Consider the following 23,482-nt stretch of genomic DNA (forward strand, 5'->3'; position numbering starts at 1 on the left):
TGGGAAGTGAACCATAATTTGCACGGGGCTCTCTTTGAAGAGTGCGTCATCAATATGAAACTTGAACTACTTGTTGAAGGAAGCTTGTCAAACACGACCCGAAGAGCATCCAATCAGCTCACGAAGAAAAGACCGGTTCGCTCACATAGCACAAACACACAAATGACTTACAGAGCAGCACGTCAAACCAATCTGCTGTCAAATCTCTTCCTCGGTTCCCTTTGATGATGCAGATTCTGAGCAGCTTTCAATCTGGTTTAGCAGCACTTAGCAGGCAAAAAAAGAAAAAACAAGGAATGTTGTCATCCTGTTCACAGGGGGTCCCTACAATTCCTTGTGCTTATCCCACCAGATGCGTAGGATGCTTGAATATACATCCTGGGGAGACAAAAAAAATAATTAAGTGAGCTTCCGGTCGAAGGGCCCTCCCCTGAAACCCAACTCTCTCCTGATCGCTGCAGGTGGACAGACAGGCCAGAGCGATTTATATCCCGAGGGGGGGTGACGCAGCAAACCAAGAGAGGGCCGAGGAGCTTTCCGACCGCTGTCAAAATACGCAGCCCGCCCCTCTCACTTTGGTATGCAGACATCGGGCGATGGACAGCTCAACTCAGCACTGTGCGTGGTGTGCGTTCACCTCCCTGCGTGTTTCTATTTCCTGTGCACTGGAAACAGCTGTCTCAGTTCAAAAATCCACCACAAAGGCCGCAAAACATATCCAATCGTCATTTAAAACAATGCCTGTCGAACTCTACACCCTGTCTTGAACAGTTCGGGCCTCTCGTAAGATCACAAGACATAAACAAGCGGGACTCACTCTGATCCCTCTGCACTCCAGACGGTGTTCCCGGACCCCTCAGAGGTGTCCCGACGGTGCGGAATGTCCTTTGAGGGCAGCTGAAAACACGGCGCCGTAAATCACCCCGCGCGGCGCGGAGAGGAGAGGAGGGGAGGGGAAGAAGCCACACGCCGCCCGTGCCCAGCCGCTGCTGGACGTCCGCATCCACACCCGGAGAGACTTGTAAATAGAAGGCAGGGCGGAGTGGAGGGAGTAAGCCGGGGGGAGGAGGAGAAGTTCCACATTACATCACCAGCAGCTGTTGACGGGCCCGTGTTTATCAACCCACCGGCAGGGCGGGGGGGGGGGGGGAGAATCACATGCCTCGCGCTCTCTTCTCTCCCCCCCCCCCCCCCCCACACTACTCCACAAACGCTGACAACACGGCGACCGGGCGCGATTCTCGGGCCACATGCATGTGGTCTGCGGCAGGGTCTGTTGCCCGTCGTGTGCGTCCACACGCCGGCTGTGAGAGCTGCTGACTGGACGTGAACAGCAGCTTTCCTGACTCACACCGCAGTGACCTCAACGCAGGGCTGCTGCTGCTGCTGCTGCTGCAGCATTCCTCAAGTGGCTCAAGCCCGTGTTCCTCTTCCTCCCCCCCCCACCCCCCTTCTGTCTCTTTCCTTTCTTTCCGTCTCGCTTAAATGGAGGCATGTGACTCCCAGCGATCCATCCTCACAGGCTCATCAGCCTTTTTCTTTCTTTTTTGTTTGCTGTTCTCTCTTTCTTTCATTTTCTTTTCGTCAGTATGCGGGGATTCCCGTCAAACGCACTTTGAGCTCGGGGTTTCTGGCCTGTGACCTGCTGCCCGACCCTTTGTCGTCCCCACAACCCGCTGTGACCCGCCTCGGACCGTCCCCCGGTGCGTTCCCCTGTGGTCTCAAACGCAACCGCCACTCGCCGACTTCCAATTCCGTTGTCGCATTCTTCCCCTCTAAACTCACTGCATCGCAACACGGTTCGCTCACAGAGTGACGGCGCCGCGAGGCGTCGGGCTGCGCAGTGCCGAGGAGCCGGGGAGGAGGTCGAGGTCAACTGCAACGCGGTCCTTTTGTGCTCCTCCAATGTGTAGGAAAAAAAACCTCAAAATGTCAGATGCTTTTGCGATCGGGAAATATTTTCCTTTCCAAAAATCACTGTTCTTTCAAACAATGTCTGAGCCGTTCCGGAGCCAAGCAGAGAGCATCATTCCAAAGCAGCCTTTCATCATTCAATTAGACCCAAACCTCAGAAGCTAATCAGATAAAAGCTGCATTGTACTGTTGACTGAGGGATAATATTATTACGGGTTAGCATTCGATAAAGGAAGTCCTTGCCTATTGCAAACTTGTGACGTATTCTTTTAATTTAATAGAAAAATCCTAAAGATCCTAAAGATAGTTTTTCCATGCAGAGGCAACAGTAAATAATGTGAATAAATGCTAAAAGACAACCAAAGGTTTATGGCTCTTACTTTTGGATCTCAAGAAAACGCAGACAAAGTATGAAGTTTAAAATGTTTTAATGATTAATGTTTGGTTGTTTCAATTTGGAAGGCACCGTCCCGTCTGTTTTTAACTCCCTCCAAGTAAAAGTAATGTTAGTTGAAGCCAATCAAAGACAATGGCAGCAAAAAAAAGAAGCACTAAAAGGTGCCCCTTAACCGACACATCCGAACCCAAAGGACACTTCATTTAAAACACAGCCTTGATAATTCTGTTATTTGCTCCTGGCAGCTCGGTTTGGGCTATGTATGTATGTACGTACCCTCGGAGACATTGGCCTTGACCTGCAGCACATCCAGATCCACTCCAGGCACGAGGTCCAACTCCTTCATGTCACAAGTCAGAGCTCTGCAGGAGCACAGAGGAAACTATTGGAGCGAGTGGGAAGCCCTATATGTATTCTGCAGCTGTGCGGGGAGGATATGCATGAAGGGGGGAAGAGGGGGGGAGGTCAAAGCATTCAGCATGCAAGCAACAACTCAAGGAGCTCCAGTCCTGAACAATGCAACCACGTGTACTCTTCGCTTCTTGCAAGGACAAAAATCCTATCGCTCACACGGTGCACGTTCCCCTCAACAGCATGTAGCATCCAGAAAGGAAACAGTCAAATATGGAAAGACTTTGGTGGAGGAACACCAGGAAACACTTAAACGCAAACAGATGCGTGACTAGAAAAGAGTCCCATCTGACCATCACCCAATCTTCTTCCAGACATGTTAGGCTGCTTTATCATTCAACCACAACAGCTCCCTGTAGGACGGCCCGCCGCAACTGGAGCAGCCATAAAGCAGTCATCCCAACTACTTACAGCTCCTTCGGTGTACCTGTGCCATGGAAAACCCTGTCTCCCGCGAACCGGACCTTTTGACTGCGAGCACAGACGTGTGATCCGAACAGCAGACGACCATTGGAGGGCCCCGCGTTTGCTGCCACGCTTTCAGGACTGAGAGAACACAGGCAGCGGTTTATGAGGAAAACAAATCTGACCTTCCCTTCTGACATAAAAGACAGAGACAGGTAGACTGCACGTGGGAAAGATCTTGCGCTGATGTAAGCTACTTTGAGTCCACAGGAAATCGAGCTAAGAAGATGTCTTGTGCGAAAACAAAACCAGCTTTGACTTTGTCAGCCATCAGTGTTCCCAGAAATACCTTTAATTGATATTTTGGGGTTACTGTGCGGATGCTGTTTTGTAGATTCACATAATTCAAAGGGCCTTTTCACTTTGACGTTCCGTACCGCACATATTGACTTCCTTTCATTGAATCGTGCTCAATGATTCTTCCCATTGGTCTCCTTCCTGCGCGATTGATGGCGGCCCGGAGGAAGCAATGGCCGTCTCTCATGGCTGCCCCCCTGCCATTTCCTCCACACCCCCCTGAGGTGAGAGGATGGGGGAGTCAAACAAATGGGCCTTGTGTTCTCACCCCCCGTTTGTATGCAGCGCCACGACCAGGCCCGCCCGCCAAGTTCTCCTCCTCTTCCCCCAGCAAACTAGCGCCGTAGCTGCCTCCTTCACTTTGCCCCCCCCCCCCATGCTCATTTCATCGCAGCACCGGCAAAACACAAAAGGAGGCAGCGGGGTGCCTGGTCCCGGATTAGGCCGCCCGAGCCGATGCGGCGAGGGATGAGGAGGAGGGTTTGAGGAGAGGAGCAGGATGGATGCCGTTTCACGGGACGCGGCAGCGTGCCCTCTGCCGCCCGCCCAGGGCAGACGCCAGCTGGGAGGAGGAGTGGCATCCTTCGCTTTTTCTTCCCTCACCTCCCGCGCTTTTCAATGAGAGCATTGTGTGAGCCAGGGGACTGAAACGGGGTCCCATTCCAGCTGTCATTGACACGTATAGAGAGCGTGGCGGTGGCGGTGGCGGTGGCGGCTGAGGGCGTCGGCGGCCTGTGATTAGCCGAGGATGCAGGAGAGTGTCTGAACAAACACATAAAGTATCCGCAGAATAAAGAATAGGACAAGCTGCCAGGGCTCGTAGGTGATACCATGATAGTCAACGTGTGAGGTTTCACACTGACCCAAAGCCTCTCTGGCTGATATGTGGCCCACATATCTAATTCGGTAAGAAAAAACAAAGCCCCCGGGCACTCAGTGGGGGGGGGGGGGAGTTTTGAATGCACAAATGAGACATTCATCCGCGGGAGACTCAGGTGTGATAAGCAGACTGTGAATAACAGCGGAGTCTCATCGCACCTCGTGAATCACGGCCGTGCTGCATGCAGAATGTGCTGAAAACTTTCTCACGGTGTCTTTGCTCAGTTTTTCTGGACATCGACCCAATGTAATCCGTGTTAATGCAGCTCATGCCCATATCCTCACTTCTGGCTCCGTACAAGTTGAACAAAACGGATCCCAACTGTCAATCAATCCGCTATGAAAGGTGTATTTCCCACATGGATGGATATGTGTTCTGTATATACAGATGGTCTCTAGTGCAGCTTAATAAAAGGTAATGAAGTGGTGAGGTACATGTGTCTCAAACGCAGACCTGGATCCATGCTGTTATTATCCTCGGCTGTCCAATGGGTTTCCAGCTGGGGGAGAGTGTGTGTTTGGGGTCAGGAGGTAGCAACACACAAGTAACCGTGGCGATTAAGCTCCTCTTTCAAACTTGGGTCTCATCCGAGGCCGGCCCTTCTCTTTGAAACAGAGGAGCTGGGCCGATGACAGTCGCCGTTAGAAGATGAGAAGAGAAGGAGCTGGACCTGCAGGACCCGGCTCTCCCACGGGAATCCTGTGGGAGCCCCTTCGCCCCCTCCCCCCCCCCTCTCCCCCTCAAAACTCCCTCCCCAGGTTGTCCACCGGAGCCCTTTGATGTCATGGCTTCTGGGCCGGCGTGGACGCGGAGGTGTGCTCGAGGAGAAGCAGACTTGATGTCCATGACTATGGCTTAATGTGCTTCAAGCTGGACACGCGCAGACACACTACGTGGGAACTGCGGCCCCCGTGGGAACAGTCGGGCTGACTGCGGGATCCATCGCCGGAGTGAATATCAGTTACACCCGGTGAGATGGACCGTCCTCATCCGTCACCACGGAAACACAACCTTTTGTCAAAGGATTTAAACTGTACAAAAGGCCAAAGTGTAACTCCTTGCAGTTTGGGAATGAAGAGAAAGTCGTCCGTTTCTTACGAATTGAATTTATTGAGAAAAAAACAAACACAAGGACAAATTTGACATCATTTTAGCAATAAAATAAGTGGAGTGTGTTGCCTTAAGGAGGGGGGGGGGCTCTGTAGTTTAACACCTGCCCGTAGTATTTCACTCAAAGAGAGCAATACAAAAAATATCAAAGCTTTAAAAGCTAAGAAGAATATCGCCTTCTATGAAATGTCCCAGATAAACAAAGTGTGTCTCATTGCATCTCCTGTGCAGAGTTGTGCGTTTCTTTATGGTGCGTCTCTTCCACCCTCTGGTGGTGGCGCCGCCCTGCTACAGGTGCAGCAGCAGCAGCAGCCAACATGACGACGGACTCGTCAAATGTGCTCCGGATGGTTCTGCAGACAGGTGATGAACTCTTTCACCTCTTTGCCCTCAAAGCAGATCAGGTAGACCGCAGCGAATAATGGGTACCTGTTGAAGACAAGTCACATGTCGGATCATGCATCGTTCATACTGTTCGGTCTCTTCAGTTCTAAGCATTTCGGCAGGCAAACGAAGAGGCCGCCGTGATATTTTAGAGTGGACAAGTGAGTGGACTCACTTGTCCACCATGTCCTTCTTCTGGAGGAGCTTGTAGACTTCGGCGGAGGTCTGCGGGCCCTGCAGCTTCTGCCCGTTGAGCATCTCTGCCTCCAGCTCGACTATGGACTGCCGACAGAAGGCGAGGCCTCACATATCTGCACATCTTTCAGAAAAGTACAGGAGGGCAGGGAGGTCGAAGGGGGGGGGGGGACTCCGCTCACCTTGGACGTCCTGACGAAGGCCTCGGCCACTTTGCGGTTCCGCCCCCCGTAGCAGGTGGTGATGAGGTCGGCCACGCCGCAGCTCTCCAGGAAGGTGGTGGAGCTCACGTGGCCTTTGCAGAACATCTTGGCGAAGGCCACCATCTCCATCAGACCCAGCCGGATCACCGCCGCCTTGGTGTTGTCGCCGAAACCCAGGCCGTCGCAGAATCCGGCGCCCACCGCCACGATGTTCTGCAACACGCGACATTTGGTCTTTCAGCGAACGCACCGAGGCCAGGTTTGAAATGCGGGACGAACAACCCTCAACGTTGGCCGGTGTCCACCTTCAGGGCTCCGCACAGCTCCACGGTGTCGCTCTCGTCCACGACCGTGATGCGGAAGTTGGGGGTTTGAAGCAGCTCCTTGAAGACGAGGCCGTTCGCCTCGTTTCTGGCCCCTGGGTGAAAATCAAAGTCGCCGAAGGGGGGGGGGGGGGGGGGGAGAGGAGAGAACACAGCGTCACTGAACATGCGCATGTTTCCGTCTCTTTGTCATCGAAAACCACCACGCGGCATCCTCTTCTCTAAAAAGGCCACTGAATGAGGAACGGAGTCTGACCGATGGTAGTTTCGCAGAACTTCTCGTCCGCCACCTCGCTGGCGATGTTGGCCCCCATCAGGACGCTGACCTCGATCTCCAGTTTCTCTCGAATGATGTCCGAGATGAGCTTGAGTCCGTCTGGTCCCTCGTCGATACCCTGGACGATGAAACATACAGGGCTCGAGGTAACGTCTCAGGTCTCATCGGGGTGTTAAAATTGGTGTTGCTCGGTTACAAAGTCGGGCAACTACGTTTCACCCTTTTCACGCTGTGACGAAAGCGGCGGCGAGGACCAATAGGAGGATCTTACTTTGATGAGCGATATGCCGATGGTTCCCTCCGTGATGTGAGGTTTGATCTGGTCACACAGTTTGCCGATGAACTGGTGCGGGATGACAAAGACGAGGATCTTTGCCCCTTTCACGGCCTCTGTGACGTCTGGAATGGCCACCTGGACAGACGCAGTCGGTCGATGTGAGGAACAGCGTTTGAACATACTGAATAGATGTTGCTGTCTTAAAGTCATACGCAGCTTCATAATTATTATTATTTATATTAGATTTGACAAAACAGAGCACATAAAAGGTAATAAACATCTATAACAAATAAAGATATAGCTTGTTGATGTATATAATGTGACATAAATTATGAATGCTATTTTTTCTTATAAGTTATCATGAAAGACTGCATTTCCTGACATTTGGTGCTTATTTGTGTTTGCATGCGTGTGCTGTTTATCCTGATTTCATCGCCCTGGTGCATCATCTTACCACATTGGCAGGCAGCTTGTGGCCCGGCAGGTATTTGACATTCTGGTGCTCGGTGTTGATGATCTCGGTGAGCTTCCTCCCGTCAATCATTTCTTCATAAACCCACATGTTTACCACTGGGTTAAACCGGTTGGAAGCCTTCACATTGCGCCCGATTATTTTGGCGATGGAGGAGCCCCTGGAGTGAGTAAAGAACATGAGCCCATCTCTCGTGACGCAATCCGACTGCACTCAACAAGGTACGGCAGGTCGGAGCAGGTTCACAGGCCAGCATTGTTCAGGTGAAAATGGAACAAATCAAACAAATAGCCACTCCCCATAAAGGGTCCAAAAGTCCTTATTACGCAGCACCGGGATAAGATCCTTGTCCACGGTTGGATCAAAGCGTGGTCGTGTTGCTTCACGCGGTTGTAAGACGCGGGGTGAAGAGGGAGGCGCGCTCCATCCACAGCTTTTTCAATAATAATGACTTTTAATTATTTAAAGAAAACGCCTGCAGACGATCGCAGTCCTTCATTCGCCACAGAGTCGAGCACGCGCCACCAGCAAAATACTAAATGATGACCACTTCAAGAGAAGGGAAACCACCCTCAAAGATACGTTCACGAGAGACCCGCAAAGTTACCAGTTTCCAGATCCGACGATGCACACTTTCTTGGCAGGCATTCTGAACGCAGCAAGCTCCTTCTTACGGCTGAACTGTTGTTCTTCTTCTTCTTCAGCGTCTCCTACAACTTCCTCATACGCCCTGTTTTCTGCGACCCACCCTCACCCTCTCCCTCCTCTCCCCCCCCCCCCACGGAAGTAGCGGGAATAACGCTATAACAAGGTGCAAGGAGAATCGCATCCGCTTGAGCACTTTTTCAAAGGTTATTGTCACACTTATCGGGGACATGTGCATTGACAAACTGGGTTCGCATTATTCGGGTGAATGGATTAAGAGGAGTGCACAAAGAAGAAAGGAAAACCGGTCAATTATTATTGTGGTGTTGGCTGTCAAGCCAGACGACGTGTTTAAGGAAACTTCCGGTTCAGGTGCGTTTCAAAACAAAACAACTACAGTAACAATATCCGCTCATGTATACAGTACACGATTTACCAATCACAAAATGCAAAAATGAATACATAAATAGTCAAAGTACTGCATGTCCACATATCGAAAATGTGCTAAATGTGTTTTATATCTGTATTTGTTGCCCCTTTTTAGTCATTTATTTATTGCTTTCACACAGTTTGACGTTAAGAGAGTAAGTGACACGGGGGAATGGATCCTTCTGTGTTCAACCTTCTTTTCCGATGTTGATTTTAATTGTGAATCGATACGCGGAAGCTCGTGCTCGTGAGCCAGTCACATGACTGGTTTCCTGCCAGAGCAGTAAATACTACGCGAGCTAGCAGGCTATTCGGCTACTCCCCGTTTTAGCAGCATTTACAATGTTCTACCGCAGGTTATTTAACTTCGCCGGTTGACAGTTCAGAAAGCCTTGGGTGCACGGTGCGTTTCGACGGGGCATCGAACCGCCGGCTCCGCTTCGTGTCACGAGGAGGGCTCGTCGGCTTATTCGAATCGGCGGCCAGTTAGCTTAGCTTAGCTGAGCTAGCTTCGCGGGTTAGCTCGACGCTAGCGAGCCCAGTTAGCGTCCGGAGGAGGCTCCGTGGCCAGTGACTATGCAAGGGGAAGCCGCGGCTTTACGATCCACGGAAACCGAAGGCAAGCTGGACGTAGCCCCACAGACCAGGACGCCTAGCTCGGGGCGAGCCAGTGCCAAAAGCTGGCAGTATAGGTGGGTGGCTGTTACCTGCTAACGCTCCTAATTGACCTGGCATTTAAGCTACTTTGGTGATTTAAGGTCATTCATTCATACCTGGCCGGTTGTGTAAACGTGATTTTGTTTTACTCGTGTCGACTGTGGATCCATTGAGCGATTCGCGCTGTGGTTTTTGGTTAGATCGGCTTTCCAACTGGCAGAAAGGCGTGAATGCATTTTGCCCTTTGAGCAAATTCCCTATGATTAGTTAGTGCATACACCTGCGCGCGTGCGTGTGTGCGCGTGCGTGCGTTTGAAATGTGTGTCCAAGCCATCAATCAAAGCATTTTAACAAGTGTTGTTTGCCTCCACGATGACCTCTGACGCCAGTGACCACATGGAGAACATTGATGGCTACTTGATGAAATACACCAACCTTGTGACAGGGTGGCAGTACAGGTGAGTTGTATACCTGTTCATTACAATGCAAAATGTTTAGTGTCCCATTTCAACGTCTCATCCACTGTCGCTTTCAGGCCCGTTCTTTGATTCGTAATCCGCCTTAATCCGAACGCGGCTCACACTTGTCTCCAGGTTCTTTGTCCTGAACAATGAGGCGGGCGTGCTGGAGTACTTCGTCAACGAGCAGTCGCGGCCCCAGAAGCCCCGCGGCATGCTCCCCCTGGCAGGGGCCGTCATCTCCCCCAGCGACGAGGACTCCCACACCTTCACCGTCAACGCCATCAGCGGGGAGCAGTACAAGCTGCGGGGTGTGTAGACACACACACACACACACACACACCGACGTTTACAGACGTCTACAGACCCCCCCCTCCCCCCTCAGACCACGTTACATCACGCCAGCTCGTTGTTTCTGCCGTTTTGGCTTCTTTTGTAATGTTTTCCCTCCACTCCCACCACGTGAGCCATTGCATCCATCGAGTTTGTACGGTATTGATCTGGATGTTTCTGTTCCATCACCCACTGCCGGTGATGCCCAAGCACTCGGGAATCGATGAGCGTCGTAGAGTAACTGTAAGGTGCTTCTGCTCTTCTGTAACTGGCGTGTTCCTCAGCCACCGATGCCAAGGAGAGGCAGCACTGGGTGAGTCGACTGCAGATCTGCACGCAGCACCACACGGAGGCCATGGGCAAGGTAAGGTGTTGTTCCTGGTATTAGTCTCACTGTAAAGCCTACATGCAGATGTACAGCCACGTTGTTCACATAACGAGGTGCTGTGGTTAGACATTTGGAGACTGGTGCGTGATATCCCTGATGTTTGCTGTTGGAGTCGTGTGTGTAAAAGTCACTCTGCCACAAAGCGGATGTGAGCCGGACAGTCTTCAGCTTCCTGTTGTCCTTCCTTCTAAAAATGCATCTGCTTTTACCTTGTCCGTATGCCCATCAATCACTAGTATTGACCGACGGACTACTTTGGTGCCCGTGCTTTATTTTAATTGTCTGAGGATGCAGACAACTCCCCAGAGTGCCCTTTCCTTTCTGTTATTCTCTCAGAATCTAAGTGTAAAAAAACACATTTTAAATAAAAACATTTTTGCACCGCACAGAGTAATCCTCCACCCAAGTCCCGGAGCTACTCGATGGCGTCCCAAGGCAGCGGCAGCTCTCCCATGTCGCTACGCCGGCCCAGCCAAAACCCTGCCGCCTTATTCGGCTGGTCGCAGGTCAACAAGGGCTCGTCCCTCTACTCCAGCAAGAGGTCCCTGCTGCCGGACCACCTGATGGACGCCAGAGAGGTACTGCTAGCGTGTTAGGCTGACTCACAAAGGTGTGGTGGGTAGGAGCAGCTCCCAATCGAATGCTGCACTATTAAGTCACTGGGGTGCTTCTGCCAAGAATATTAGAGCTGAATTCCTTCGAAGATGATAATAATGAAACCTGTTCCAATGGTCTTTGGACTGGAGATAAGGGTCAAAATAATGATTCATTTACATGCTGATGTCATCACACGTCCTGTAGTGTACACAAGCAGAAGTGAGATTTCTGCACCGTTTTTACTCTGCTGCCTGGCAGGAATGGGGGCTCACAAGTGAAATCAAGAACATGTGAACCAATCAAGCAGCGGTTCGGTCCAGGAAGTGTGATGCATCTGTTATGCGACCCACCGCCAGCTAGAAATCCCTTCAGAATCCTCCTGGCTAAAAATCTACACAGATGCAACAAACTCCACTTAAAGCTTTGGTTCCTACGAGACATAAAGTGGTGAATGTAAAAAATGTAGTACTTTGTTTTAAAGTAATGTTTTTTTTTTTTTTCCATTCCCATTTGTTTTATTGGGATCTTCGCTTTGACCTATTTGTGTGATGCACCTTGTCCACAAGATGTCGCTAGTGGGGCACCTCTCCCACACCATCAATGATGCATTCTTCCATCCATGGGTTGTTGTTGTTGTTGTTGTTCTCTGCTCCCTTCAGACATGGTGTGTTACTAATCAGAACCTGGCAGTCATTTCATTGGATTTGATTATTCATTGTAGCGAAGTGCTCATTCAAAAGGGAAGCAATTCCATGTATTCCCTCAATTCTATTGAGCATATTTTAAAAGGCTTAGAGGTTTTAACAATATCCCCTGTACAGAAAAAGGTTCAATACAAACTCATAGTATCTGCTTTAATGTAATAACCAAACACGCTTCATGATCCTAGATGATGACCCAGGCCCAGGGCCAACACAGAGACCTTATCCAGAGCATCGAGGGCCTGCCTCCAGCCCCTGGTTTCTCCCCTCTAGACCAGGATCTGCTGATGCTGAAGGCCACCTCCATGGCCACCATGAACTGCCTCAACGAGTGCCTGCACATCCTCCACCTGCAGCAGGTGGCCAGACAGAGGGGCTCCCTGGGAGGTCAGTGGCAGGCTGTGCTTATTGTGAATCCGAACATGGGGATCGTTGGGTCTGGTCTTCTTGAGAACATTGCAAAAAACATAAATGCACGTCTAGCAAAGTTTGTTTTAGAAGTAACTGTCTCATAATTTGCAGAGTAAGTGTTTTTGTCTGCTAAATATGCCTGTGTGCAGTCAGTTTTCTGTTAACTGAAGATACATGAGGTCCACAACAAATCCTCGTGTTATACATGCAAGGCTGCACCCAATCTAACAGTCAGCGTTGTCCAGACAGTGGAATTATTTTGCATTATTGATCAGGAGCGGTACCTATTGTTACCACCGGTCTCCAAGGTAATGAGATCTCAAATGTTTAAAAATGTGGGCTTTAAATTGAGTTAAAAAACATTCCAGTTTAAGAGGGAACTCAAAAGGAAGCTTCCAACGTGTTTAAACCTCCAAACTTACAATTCTGAATGATTGAGAGAACAACAAGCTAATGCCCCACTTTGTCAAAGCAGATCTCATTACATAATGTATTTTTCATTAGGCCTGAGACATCTGCCCGCCCTTTTAAACATACATAAAAGAAAACGGCATACGTGGAGGCCAATCAGGGGATGGGGGACATTTCCTCCTGGCGGGGCCCAAGTATCCTGATACTTGATTTGTTTTTTTTTGTCCGAGGGCTTGAGTTACGCTCACCTGGTTTAGGACAGCCGCCTGAGGAGAAGCCATCTGTCCGGTCAGCAGCCGGGTGGTTGTGTGGCGCTCTGTCTGTGGGTGTCAGGGGGACTTGGGAAGGGGGGGGGGGGAAGGCGGGGGTGTTGGGAGGAAACCGTACCATGACTACCTCTGAACCTGCCGCCTCGCGCTGCCCGTCCTCTGCAGGACCCACCATCGAGTGGCTGGAGCCCAAGCTGCCCGACATCCTGAAGAACGGCAGCAGTTCCCTGGGCAGCTTCGCCCCCGGGGGGGGCCCGCTGGAGGGGAGCGGCCTGGAGCTCAGCAGCCCCGAGTCCTGCAGCTTCTCCGGGGTAAGACCACGCAAACTACCAACCGTGTAGTTGACCATCAGTTTCGAAGGCTCACACAACATTTACAATCGACCCCCCCCCCCCTCAGGAACAGGAAGACATCGATGCAGAGGATGAGGCAGAGGACTCCTTCACTGACAAGGAGGAGGACCTGGGTGCTGTGGAGGAGGAACGCAGCGTCATCTTACACCTGCTGTCCCAGCTGAAGCTGGGTATGGACCTCACGCGGGTAGGTCGAGTTCCACCTGCAGCGCTGAAATGCAAGTCGTATCGTTAAGAGGGAAGCAGAATGAATGATTGTGGCTCATCTGTTGTATCTCTGAGTCAGAACTATTTCACATTCACGACTGGCTGCCGCTTTATTCCGAGTCAGAACTATTTCACATTCACGACTGGCTGCCGCTTTATTCCAAGTCAGCGCTAAGATTCAAGGTTGAAAAGCAGAGTTTTCTGAATGGAAAAAGGGGTTTTGTGAATAAATAAATGTTGGATCAGGCTGTGGCTGTTTTTCAATAGTCTCATTTGTAATGATCTTACAGGTTAAAGTAAGCACTCCTGACTTTTTTTAATTACTCCTCCTAGACCCACAAGAGTCGAGTACTGGTCCGTTATTCCAGTAGTCCATGTACGCTTGAGTAGGATAGCCCCCTCTTGGGTTTCAGATTTGACCTCTGATGGGGATCTAGACACTTGGAGCCCAGGTTCATGTCTAGCGGACATCACATGGTCTCTTGTAATGCATCGAAAAGTCCCCGTCCTGATCTGTGTTGTTCCAACTTTAGAAACAGAATGTAAATGTACCTGGATTCTCTCCCCCCAGGTGGTCCTCCCCACCTTCATCCTGGAGAAGCGCTCTCTGCTGGAGATGTACGCTGACTTCATGTCGCACCCGGACCTCTTTGTCACCATCACGGACGGCGGCACCCCGGAGGACCGCATGGTCCGCTTTGTGGAGTACTACCTCACGTCCTTCCACGAGGGACGCAAGGGGGCCATCGCCAAGAAGCCCTACAACCCCATCATCGGCGAGACCTTCCACTGCTCCTGGAAGGTACCCAGGAGGCCAGAAGCCTCCAAGGAGCCCTCGCAGGGGAGCCCCGACCCGGCCGCCTCCCAGGACCCCCCCTACCAAGTGCGCTTTGTGGCGGAGCAGGTGTCCCACCACCCGCCCGTGTCCGGCTTCTACGCCGAATGCCAGGAGAGGCGCATGTGTGTGAACACGCACGTGTGGACCAAGAGCAAGTTCATGGGGATGTCCATTGGCGTGACCATGATAGGAGAAGGTGAGCCTGTGATGTTTTGGCACGTTTGATCCGTCAGAAACAAAGGGATTGAGCTGACTTCCACTTTAAAAAATGTTAAATGAATGTTTTCTAAGTCGCTAACCAGGATAGAGTGTTCCAACTGAACGGACCCGTAACTGAACTCCTTCTCTCTCTCTCTCCAGGTTGTCTTTATTTGATGGAGCACGACGAGGAGTACACGTTCACGCTGCCCAGTGCTTATGCTCGCTCCATCCTCACCGTTCCCTGGGTGGAGCTGGGCGGCAAAGTCAGCATCAACTGCGCTAAATCCGGCTACTCGGCGGTCATCACGTTCCAGACGAAGCCGTTCTACGGTGGCAAATTACACAAGTGAGTTCAAATCTCTCCGGAGCAACGCAGAACGTTGAACACTTTCACAACGACGTAATCCTCTCATTGCTGTGCCTGAGCGCAGAGTCACGGGGGAGGTGAAGCACAACGGCACCAACGCGGTGGTGTGCCGCGTGCAGGGCGAGTGGAACGGCGCCCTGGAGTTCAGCTACGCCGGCGGGGAGACCCAAGCGGTCGACGTCACCAAGCTGCCCGTCTCCAAGAAGAGCGTCCGGCCGATCGAGAAGCAGGGGCCGACCGAATCCAGGTGCCTTTGATTCTCGAGTCGGAAACACGCGGGCGGGAAGGAGCGCGGCTCCGAGGTCTGACTCACTCGACCCCCCCCCTTCCTTGATTGCAGGCGCCTGTGGCAGCACGTGACCGAGGCCTTGCGGCAGAAGGACATCGAGAAGGCCACGGAGCACAAGAGGATGCTGGAGGAGAGGCAGAGGGCGGAGGAGAGGCACCGGGCTGAGACTGAGACGGCTTGGAGGACCAGACACTTTGACCGAGAGGTGAGACCGGGGGACCTTTCTCATTTAAATCCTCTCATGGTGGAGTGTTCCCCAGAATCCGGTTACTCTCTTTTTTTTTAAACTGCTTATGAAGGAAGCAGCTGTTCCTCCTGTCACCAACACGTTAAAACGTTCCCCGTAGTGACTTCAAATGAAAGAATTTTTTTTTTTTTTTTAATTTCCCGGTCCAACATAAATGACTCTTTAACATTTGATGGCTTGGATGACTTTATTTAATTCAATAACCATTCGGACTCTGTTGAAGATGAATAGCACCACTTTGACACGAGTCTCTTCTTCTCCACCAGGGCGAAGGTTGGGTCTATCACAAACCGCTTTGGAAAGCCCCTGCACCCAAATCCTAGTTCCTTCAGGCTGTGTCATGGATGTTGATATTGTAGATTCAGGTGTGTGTGTGTGTGTGTGTGTGTGTGTGAGTGATAGAGATTGTTGTAAACAGAGAGCATGACCTGCACTGACATACAGACTGATTGCACCATGGGGAGAAGGACAGACGGCACGGCTGGAGGTGTTCTGGATTCTCACTCATGACTTTCACCAAGCCTCAGAGTACAAGCTTTGTGCTTTTTTTTATGATCCAATGTAAATGAATACGTATTATTGTACAGGTATAAAGGTACTTGCACAGCCTTAAGATAGTCTGATGAGTGCCTGGAGATCTTCTGATGGGTTAGGGTCTTCTTCAGGCGACTTCCAACATGAGGAAAAACTTGATAAATGTAACCCTATGAAATGTAGTAAACTTGCAGTGTATGATTCCATCTATGTTAAAGCGACTGTAAACTTTGCTTCAAAGTGTTTCTCTAGACAAAAACATTAACTAACCAAACATTTTTAGGTAGTAGCTTTTTAAAATATCTCAAGAACTGTAAGCTTTGTTCTTATCAGATTTAAATTTATCAGATTTAATTGAGGAGAGCCCAAAAAAAAGACTAAAACTGAAATCTTAAATGTGAAGAAAGCAAAGAGATTGTTCATGTGGCAAGACGTCACATCGGAGAGAGAGGAAATCAGGGCCTTTAAACCTTAAAATCACTTACTTTAACTTTCTATCTCCAGGCATAAGAGGAAATGCCCCCCCCCCCCCCTCTGCCCCCACAAGGTAAATCACCGCTGGGCTCATGGTGTGTAGACTTGGTGGCATGCCCCTCTAACCAGGCGTTCCTTACATGTGACTCAACGTGTCCACTCTACAATTTAAACATTTATCGGTAAACTGATGGAAATGAAGTGGTGAATCTACCTGGCGTGTCGAACTGTTGACGCAGTGACTGAGACGTCACAGACGAGTGGACAATGGCTCAAGTCGCGATCGAGTCCCCGTGTGAAATAAATCTCCGGATGGCCGCCCCCATTTTTCATGTCGCTCGTCTTTTTAGTCCTCGGGTCTTTTGCGGTGGATGGAAAGACTCCCGACGTGCATGACGCATTACTTACATTTAGAATTGTCCTGTGGTAAAAGCTTTTAACCAAACTTGCTTCTTTTGTAATGGAAATAAATATTTTCTTTGGAGTATTCAGCCCCAATCTTTGTGCTTCCATTGCTCTTCTTTTTAGAGCCACTTTTTTGTATCAACGTTAATATTTAGAAGTCCATTTACTCTTTTGGAAGCAATTTCAATCTAGTTATTATATCTACAGCGATGACGCCTCTGATGAGCTCCGCCCTCTATGTCTCGGTGCCTTATGCAAACTGTGTCTTTCATCTTCCATTGGGCTGACTGAAGCAACAACATGTGTTTTATTTGTCTGTGTGTTGTTTTAATGATCTGCAATATTTTGAAAGGGGGCCTTGGTTTGGGATACTGGTTGTCTTGGTGACCAATTTACATGCATGGACATCAAAGGAAACCTTATGTAGAAAAATGGAAATGTGGAAAATAATAAAATAAATTGCGTAGAAGTTGTATATTGTGTTAAAAGCTTTATTCTCCACCAAGGTTGCCTTTATCCGTCAGAACAAAATATATAACTTTGGTAAATTGAAAAGGCTGAATCAGGTGACCAAGCACCTCATGTTACCGACAGAGGGCCACGCGGCCCCCAATGACGTAGCCGCATTTCCAGTCTTACCAAAGATCAAGACGGGAAGATCTCTCACTCTGCTGTTTTTTTTTCTCTGTACAGTAGAGTAAAAATGTTAAGTCCAAAATCTAATAATCAAATCAAAGCTGCCTATCAAATCCTCTGTCATTGCCCTGGCTGTTTCGGCTAATTAACTTGTTAACTTGTTCGTTGTATTCTCCACCGTGGGACACGTCTTGACGCGATAAACGATCTTCGGCCACACACGCCCAGCCTCAGCACCAGCACATCTCCACGGGGCTCCACCCCCCCGCCCCTCTCCCCTCTCCCCTCTCCTCCATCCCCCTCCCCCCCCCAACCCCCATTACCAGAAGCCAGGAGAGAGGGACGAGGCCGCGGCGCTAAGGAACCTGGTTCTTCTCGCGTGGATCTGCTGCGTCGCGGTTCGTAATGTCTTTGGGCCTGGGCCCCCTCTCGCCATGCCCGCTGCTGAACGCTCCCCCCCGCCGAGGCCGCTGCTTCTCCTCCTGCCGTCGTTGCTCCTGATTTGGTGCCTGGATGGGGCGGTGGGAGCAGCAGCAGCGGCGGCGGAGGAGGGTGGTGGCGGCGGCTTGCCCTCCTCCTCCTCCTTCTCCTCCTCCTCTGCCGGGGACAATGGCCTCGCGGTCGGAGACCCCCCCGCCACCCAAGCGACCGGCCCGGGGCGGTTTGTCAGCCCCTCCGCGGCGATGGAAGGTAAACGACAACAAAAACAAGAAGAGAAAGGAGCCCGTCATTGTTAGAGTGAATAGAAGGAGGGAAACGGCGTGACTCCGGATCACGGTGCACCTTGAACGGTTGTTTTTAAACCGGATTCAGCACTTTGTGAATTTCTTAAATCACAGTGGATGCAACAATTAGGTTTCGCTGCAGTTTTTTCTGGTGATTTGTGTGTTTATAAATGCGTTTCAAACAGTGCAACACATGAAGCAACATTTCTTTTAACTGCGTTGAGAATGATCAGCTATTCCTATTGATACACGTTGGATGCACTCAGCAGGCCACAAGGATTAAGAGGTATGATGTGGAGGTTTGGGGGATTAGGGGTTTTATCGGTGAGGACTAAGCAGGTGATGCATTAATGGAGAGCATGGTAATCCTGCTCCGCTGATACAGTACCTGAGCTACTGAGCGTGGATGGATGGATTGAGGCTTTACACACTGTCAAAATAACAAAACACTTGAATGCTTTCCAGGAAGTCCAGCTACTGTCTAGACCAAACGTATAGGAGTCATCAAGATCAATGCATCCACACACTTTACTTACGAGAAAGTTCTTATCCACAAAATGCATTTTACTTTGCAAGATCATATCTCATCAAAATATAGATAATACAATTCCAAATCTTGCAAAGTATCTGGTTTGAATGCATCATGCTTCTGAGCCGCTGGGTTATGATGTATTCTCCCCCCCCCCTCTCGACTCAGCTGTCCCTGCCTCATCACTTTTTCATGGTGAGAGAAAGGTTACCGCGTACTGCTGAGAGGAAGTGGTGGAGGCTGGTCTGCATGCAGATAGAACCATGGCCACAAGCAGATGCTCACTTTATGAACCCACCAAAACCAACCCATGAATACACAGAGGGTTGGTCCAGTGATAACACACCTTTCTCTGCAGAGCCCCGGTTTGCCCTGAAGGTCCTCGTGAAGGACCAGGTGACCCGGCAGCCGCTCCCGGGGGCCTCCGTGGACGTCTACGTCAACCACACCCTGAGGAGCTCCTCCCGGACCGGGCCGAGCGGGGGGGTTCTGCTCTGGGTAGCGTACAGTCCAGGACTCAGTCTGACTCTGCTGGGCGGCATGGGGGGCTACGTCCCCAGACCCCTGCCCTGGAGCACCGCCAGGAGGCCCGGTGAGTAACGGCCACAAGTCCTTCTCCACGCGACGCCTCAGGTACGAGAGCCCCGACTGTGGCTCCGTCCTCTCCTCGAGGAGACAAGGAGGGAGGGAGGGAGGGAGGGGGGGGGGGGCATTTAGCAGATGTATACGCTCGATTGAATTAACGTTTTGTTCAATTTACACATGTTCTATATGATCCATGCAAATGGTGCGGTGTGACAGTCTATTACAAAATGGTGCTTTGCTTCCTGATGCGCAGGCATATCTGCATTATTCATGGTCGTTACAGATGAATGACTCGTCACTGAGGTTTGTTCCTGATGATGAAGCAGTTTGTGTTGTCGAGTGTAACCGAACGGCGTCGTTTTATTGACCCTCCCTCCAGCAGCAAGAGATGTTAAGGAAACATATTCCTGTCCTCAAAGGCGCAATGTGGGAGGGAGGGAGTGGGGGGATGATGAGAGAGCATCATCTGCGGAGCCCTGTATCCACGGGCCCCTCCCTGAGGTGCTGCCCAGCCACGCAGCTGATCCCTGAATAGAGGACGGCGGTCGCATCGCCACCTGCTGGTGGTTGGAAGACCTAGAAATTCGCCCACCGCAGCACCCGTTAAATCACTCAAGAAGGAAGAGTGTGTATTTAAAACTGTTTTTATTATAGCAAATGAAAACATTCCTTTATGTTTGTCACCCTGCAGTTTTCTCTGCTGTGACGCTGCTGCTGCTCCCTCACAGTCAGGGGGACGTCTGGCTGTTTGACGACGCCGTGCTCATCACCGGGAAGTTCCCCGGTAGGTTCCCCCCCCCCCTCCCCCCACCCCCCCGTCGCCGCCAAACGAGCCCGAGAAGAACACCAGTCCAAGTGCCGTCTTGTCTTTTGCAGACCGCTCGTCCCAGCCCACGGTCCGGTTCCCCAAGGACCTCCTCGCCATGTCCCATGAGGGCAACGTCTCCGCGGTGACGGCGTACCTGACCGTACCACAACACCACCTCGACTGCGCCAACTGCACGCCGGGCATCATCGGCAAGCCATCGCGTGAGCATTAAAGAAGCCCCCGTCACCTACTAAAATGCGTGTGTCTCATTTGTCGACGGTGATTCTGACCTCCGTCTCCGCAGCGGTCCGAAGCATCGAGCTGAAGGCGGTGGCGGCGGTCAGTGTGCTGCTGTGCTCCGGCGGGGAGGAGCTACAGGTCCGGGGGCCCATTCAAATCAGCCTGCCCCTGAGACACAGCCCGCACCTGAGGGCCTCGGACACAGTGCCGGCCTGGGCCTTTAACCCGCAGACAGGTGCAGTAAATGATCAAAGGTTATAGAGAAGCCCCCCCGCTTTGACACACAGGAAGTACCGGGCGCTTAGTAAGTACTGCCGTGTGCACCGACAGGAGCCTGGGAGAATCAGGGTCTGGGGATAGTGCGACCCGTGGGGGAGGAGCTGGTTTGGACCTACACCGCCTCCCACCTGGGCTACTGGATCGCCGCCCCGCTGCCCTCGTCCAACGGTACACACCCCGCCTGCACAGCGTGGACAATGTCTCATGTCTGTCCCTAAATGTGACCCTCTAATGTTTCCCAGGGCGTGCGTTCTCCATTGACTTCCTGTCCTACCACACCTACCTGCAGATGGGAATACTGGGAGCAACGCTGGCCGTGGCCATCGGATTTCTCTCCTTGCTGCTGGGTCACTGCAGGTGAGGGCCCGGCCCCTCCCCCAATGGCGGGGTCAGGTTCGATTGGCATTCCGTGGATTCTGTTTGTCCATCCTGATCGAATTCTGTTTCTTCCGTGAAGGAGAAGTTCTCACCGACAGCCCAGGGGGAGGAGAGGTCGGTTTTCCAGACTCAGCGTGGTGAAAAGGGACCAAACCACCTCCACCCACATGGAAGAGGGTCTGCTGTTCCGCTCCGGCGACAACAGCCTGGCTTCCTGCAGCGTCCCGTGCGAGCCCTCGTCCACGCCGAGGCACAAGGCCGCCTACAACATCTACGTGGAGGACCCGGGGGGGCGCCCCGCCGCGCCGCTCTACGAGAACGTCGCTCTGGATCGCCTCAAAGGCTCCCAGCCGCCGTCGCACTACGTCAACGGCGAGGAGGTGGCCCGGCTCAGGGGGCGGGCCAACGTGAACTCTGACAGCTTCTTCCAGGAGAAGATGGTCCACATCTACGGCCAGCCGGTGGCCGTCCTCCAGGGGCCCGAGCTGTTCGCCGCCCAGGAGCTGTCGGGCTGCAAGTCGGCCACCTTCCCCCGCGACGGAGTCGAGTACGATCCGCACCCGGAGCACGCCAACAAGGACGGCTACGCCAAGACGCTGGTCCCTCACCACCACTCCCAAGGCGGCCAGGATGAGCCCCAGCCGCTGGAGACTCCTCCCCAGGGCCAGGGCCCCAACGGCGTTTTGTGGGGGGGGCGCTACAACAACCTCCTGGAATCCTCCGTCTCGGTGCCCGGGACTCTCAACGAGGCGGCCGGCGCCCCCAGGCGCGGCAGGTCCCACCCGAGGGCCTGGTTCGTGTCCCTGGACGGGAAGCCGGCCGCCCAGGTCCGCCACTCCGTCATCGAGCTCCAGGCGCGCCGCCGCGCGCCCGGCAGCAGCAACGACACCAGCCTGGACTCCGGGGTGGACATGAACGAGCCCCTGCACAGCGTCCGCGAGGTGGAGCGCGACAGGCGGCCGGCGGCGGCGGCGGCCAGGGCCTCCACCCTGCCGCACCGGGGCCGGGGGGGGGCGCGCCACGCCGACGACCAGGACCTGAGCAGCAGCGAGAGCGGCACCACGGCCACCTGCACGCCGGAGGACCCGTCCCTGAGGAGCGTTCTGGACGGGAGCAGCGGGGCCATCCCCAACATCCCCGAGGAGCGGGACGGGATGGACACGTCCAGCGCCCAGGAGGACAGCGAGTCGCGGGAAACCCCGCCCCCGCGGCGCCTGAGGAAGGTGAGGGAGAAGGGCAAGGCGGACCGGCGGAGCGCCAGGCAGGTGCGCGAGGGGAGGCCCGTGGCCAAGAGGAGCTGAAGCGCGGCGCTCCGACCCCCCCCGGGGAGTGTGGGGGGGGGGACACACACACTGAGCTGATTTCATCGCGCGGCGTCATCGGTGCAGATTCTTCTTCTTCTTCTTTTTTTCCGCCACTCGAGCTCACGCGGGGCACCGTTTGTTGTTGAGTCACGTGGTTGTACAGCTTGTGCCAAAGAATTCACACGCTAGCTCAAGAAGTACCGCAGCATCTGTGTCACGTCGAACGCACCACGTAGCTGCAACACGTTCTCATCATCATTCACGCGGCCGAAGGTCACCCGGCGAGGTCGCCCGGGGCTGGCGTGACAGAGGGTCCCGCCCAGGCGTGGAATACGATCACGCGAGGCCCCCAGGCCTTTGTCTACATTTAGTCAGATGTGGTGGGTTTGCAGGATGGACGCAGATACAGGGGGGCCATGCGTAGTGCACTTATCCACCACTAATGCCTGATGTAGGTGAAATAAGACAGAGAAGAACCGAAAATCTCCTTTGAGATAAAAAAAAGCAAAGTGGACTGTGGGGTTGGCGGACACACTCATGGTTGGAATTACCCGTCAGGAATGTGTGAGATGTGGAATGTGGATCTGCTGGATTGTCGAAACACGCGTCTCAAAGTCAGCACACCTGGTATTTCAAGGTGTTCCACCTTTTACTGTTTTAGAACGCATGAAACAGAATGTCTCCGTGCGTGTATGAAAATATAATCAGCTTTTTACTGTGGCGCTGACTCTACATCATCGTAGCCGTTTGATCGTCAGGTGAATGAATGTTTTATTTCTTCATCTGGTCCTGGAAGGAGACGTTGTGCTGTAACAGAACACTCAGCTCAGCTCAGAACCCTCAAGTTACACATTGTCTTTCTTTCATTTTTAACTTGACCCACAGTGCTGTCTTTTGTGATTGTATATCATTAATGTTGACAATAATACACTAACTTCATGGTGTGTTTGGTTTTCTTGGCAGAGAGATAGTTTTAATAGATTTTTCAATTGGAACTTTATAAAATCCGATTTTGTACAGACATCCCCAGAGAAGAGAATGCATTAATCCTGACTTTATCCTTTTCAAGTGGTTTTGTGTCAAATGTTTCATCAACTCTTGGATGAATTTATGCCTCTTTCAGAATCCGTTGTAATAACTTTGGTAAACCCATCGCTCTCCCTCTCCACCATCATCAGG

General features: G+C 52.0%; 3 protein-coding genes across 4 annotated transcripts; 2 read left to right on the top strand and 1 right to left on the bottom strand.

The window, feature by feature from the left end:
• Positions 1 to 5,450: 5,450 nt before the first annotated feature.
• LOC119220796 (glycerol-3-phosphate dehydrogenase [NAD(+)], cytoplasmic-like) lies at positions 5,451 to 8,363 on the bottom strand. The gene is made up of 8 exons (XM_037477044.2): positions 8,213 to 8,363; positions 7,588 to 7,765; positions 7,128 to 7,268; positions 6,836 to 6,974; positions 6,562 to 6,674; positions 6,236 to 6,469; positions 6,034 to 6,140; positions 5,451 to 5,903 (listed from the first exon to the last, which is right to left on the bottom strand). Exons 1-8 carry the CDS (start codon positions 8,251 to 8,253, stop codon positions 5,807 to 5,809), a joined length of 1,050 nt encoding a protein of 349 aa, XP_037332941.1. The 5' UTR covers positions 8,254 to 8,363; the 3' UTR covers positions 5,451 to 5,806.
• A 39-nt stretch (positions 8,364 to 8,402) lies between these two features.
• LOC119220102 (oxysterol-binding protein-related protein 11-like) lies at positions 8,403 to 17,292 on the top strand. 2 transcript variants are annotated; one of them, XM_037475785.2, is made up of 13 exons: positions 8,403 to 8,622; positions 9,726 to 9,794; positions 9,930 to 10,105; positions 10,412 to 10,491; positions 10,905 to 11,093; positions 12,002 to 12,200; positions 13,070 to 13,215; positions 13,304 to 13,444; positions 14,036 to 14,498; positions 14,663 to 14,849; positions 14,935 to 15,117; positions 15,211 to 15,364; positions 15,673 to 17,292. In XM_037475785.2, the coding sequence occupies exons 2-13, from the start codon at positions 9,733 to 9,735 to the stop codon at positions 15,727 to 15,729; spliced, it is 2,037 nt and encodes a 678-aa protein (XP_037331682.2). In that variant the 5' UTR covers positions 8,403 to 8,622; positions 9,726 to 9,732; the 3' UTR covers positions 15,730 to 17,292. The 2 variants fall into 2 exon arrangements, with proteins under 2 accessions (XP_037331682.2, XP_037331673.2); XM_037475776.2 differs by lacking the exon at positions 8,403 to 8,622 and adding an exon at positions 8,709 to 9,371.
• A 481-nt stretch (positions 17,293 to 17,773) lies between these two features.
• Positions 17,774 to 23,468, top strand: fam171b (family with sequence similarity 171 member B). The gene is made up of 8 exons (XM_037475525.2): positions 17,774 to 18,145; positions 19,068 to 19,301; positions 19,986 to 20,078; positions 20,171 to 20,323; positions 20,407 to 20,577; positions 20,673 to 20,789; positions 20,864 to 20,978; positions 21,079 to 23,468. The coding sequence occupies exons 1-8, from the start codon at positions 17,890 to 17,892 to the stop codon at positions 22,298 to 22,300; spliced, it is 2,361 nt and encodes a 786-aa protein (XP_037331422.2). The 5' UTR covers positions 17,774 to 17,889; the 3' UTR covers positions 22,301 to 23,468.
• The last annotated feature ends 14 nt before the right edge of the window (positions 23,469 to 23,482 follow it).

Source organism: Pungitius pungitius, chromosome 3, assembly GCF_949316345.1.
Source record: "Pungitius pungitius chromosome 3, fPunPun2.1, whole genome shotgun sequence".
NCBI classification, from domain to species: Eukaryota; Metazoa; Chordata; class Actinopteri; order Perciformes; family Gasterosteidae; genus Pungitius; species Pungitius pungitius.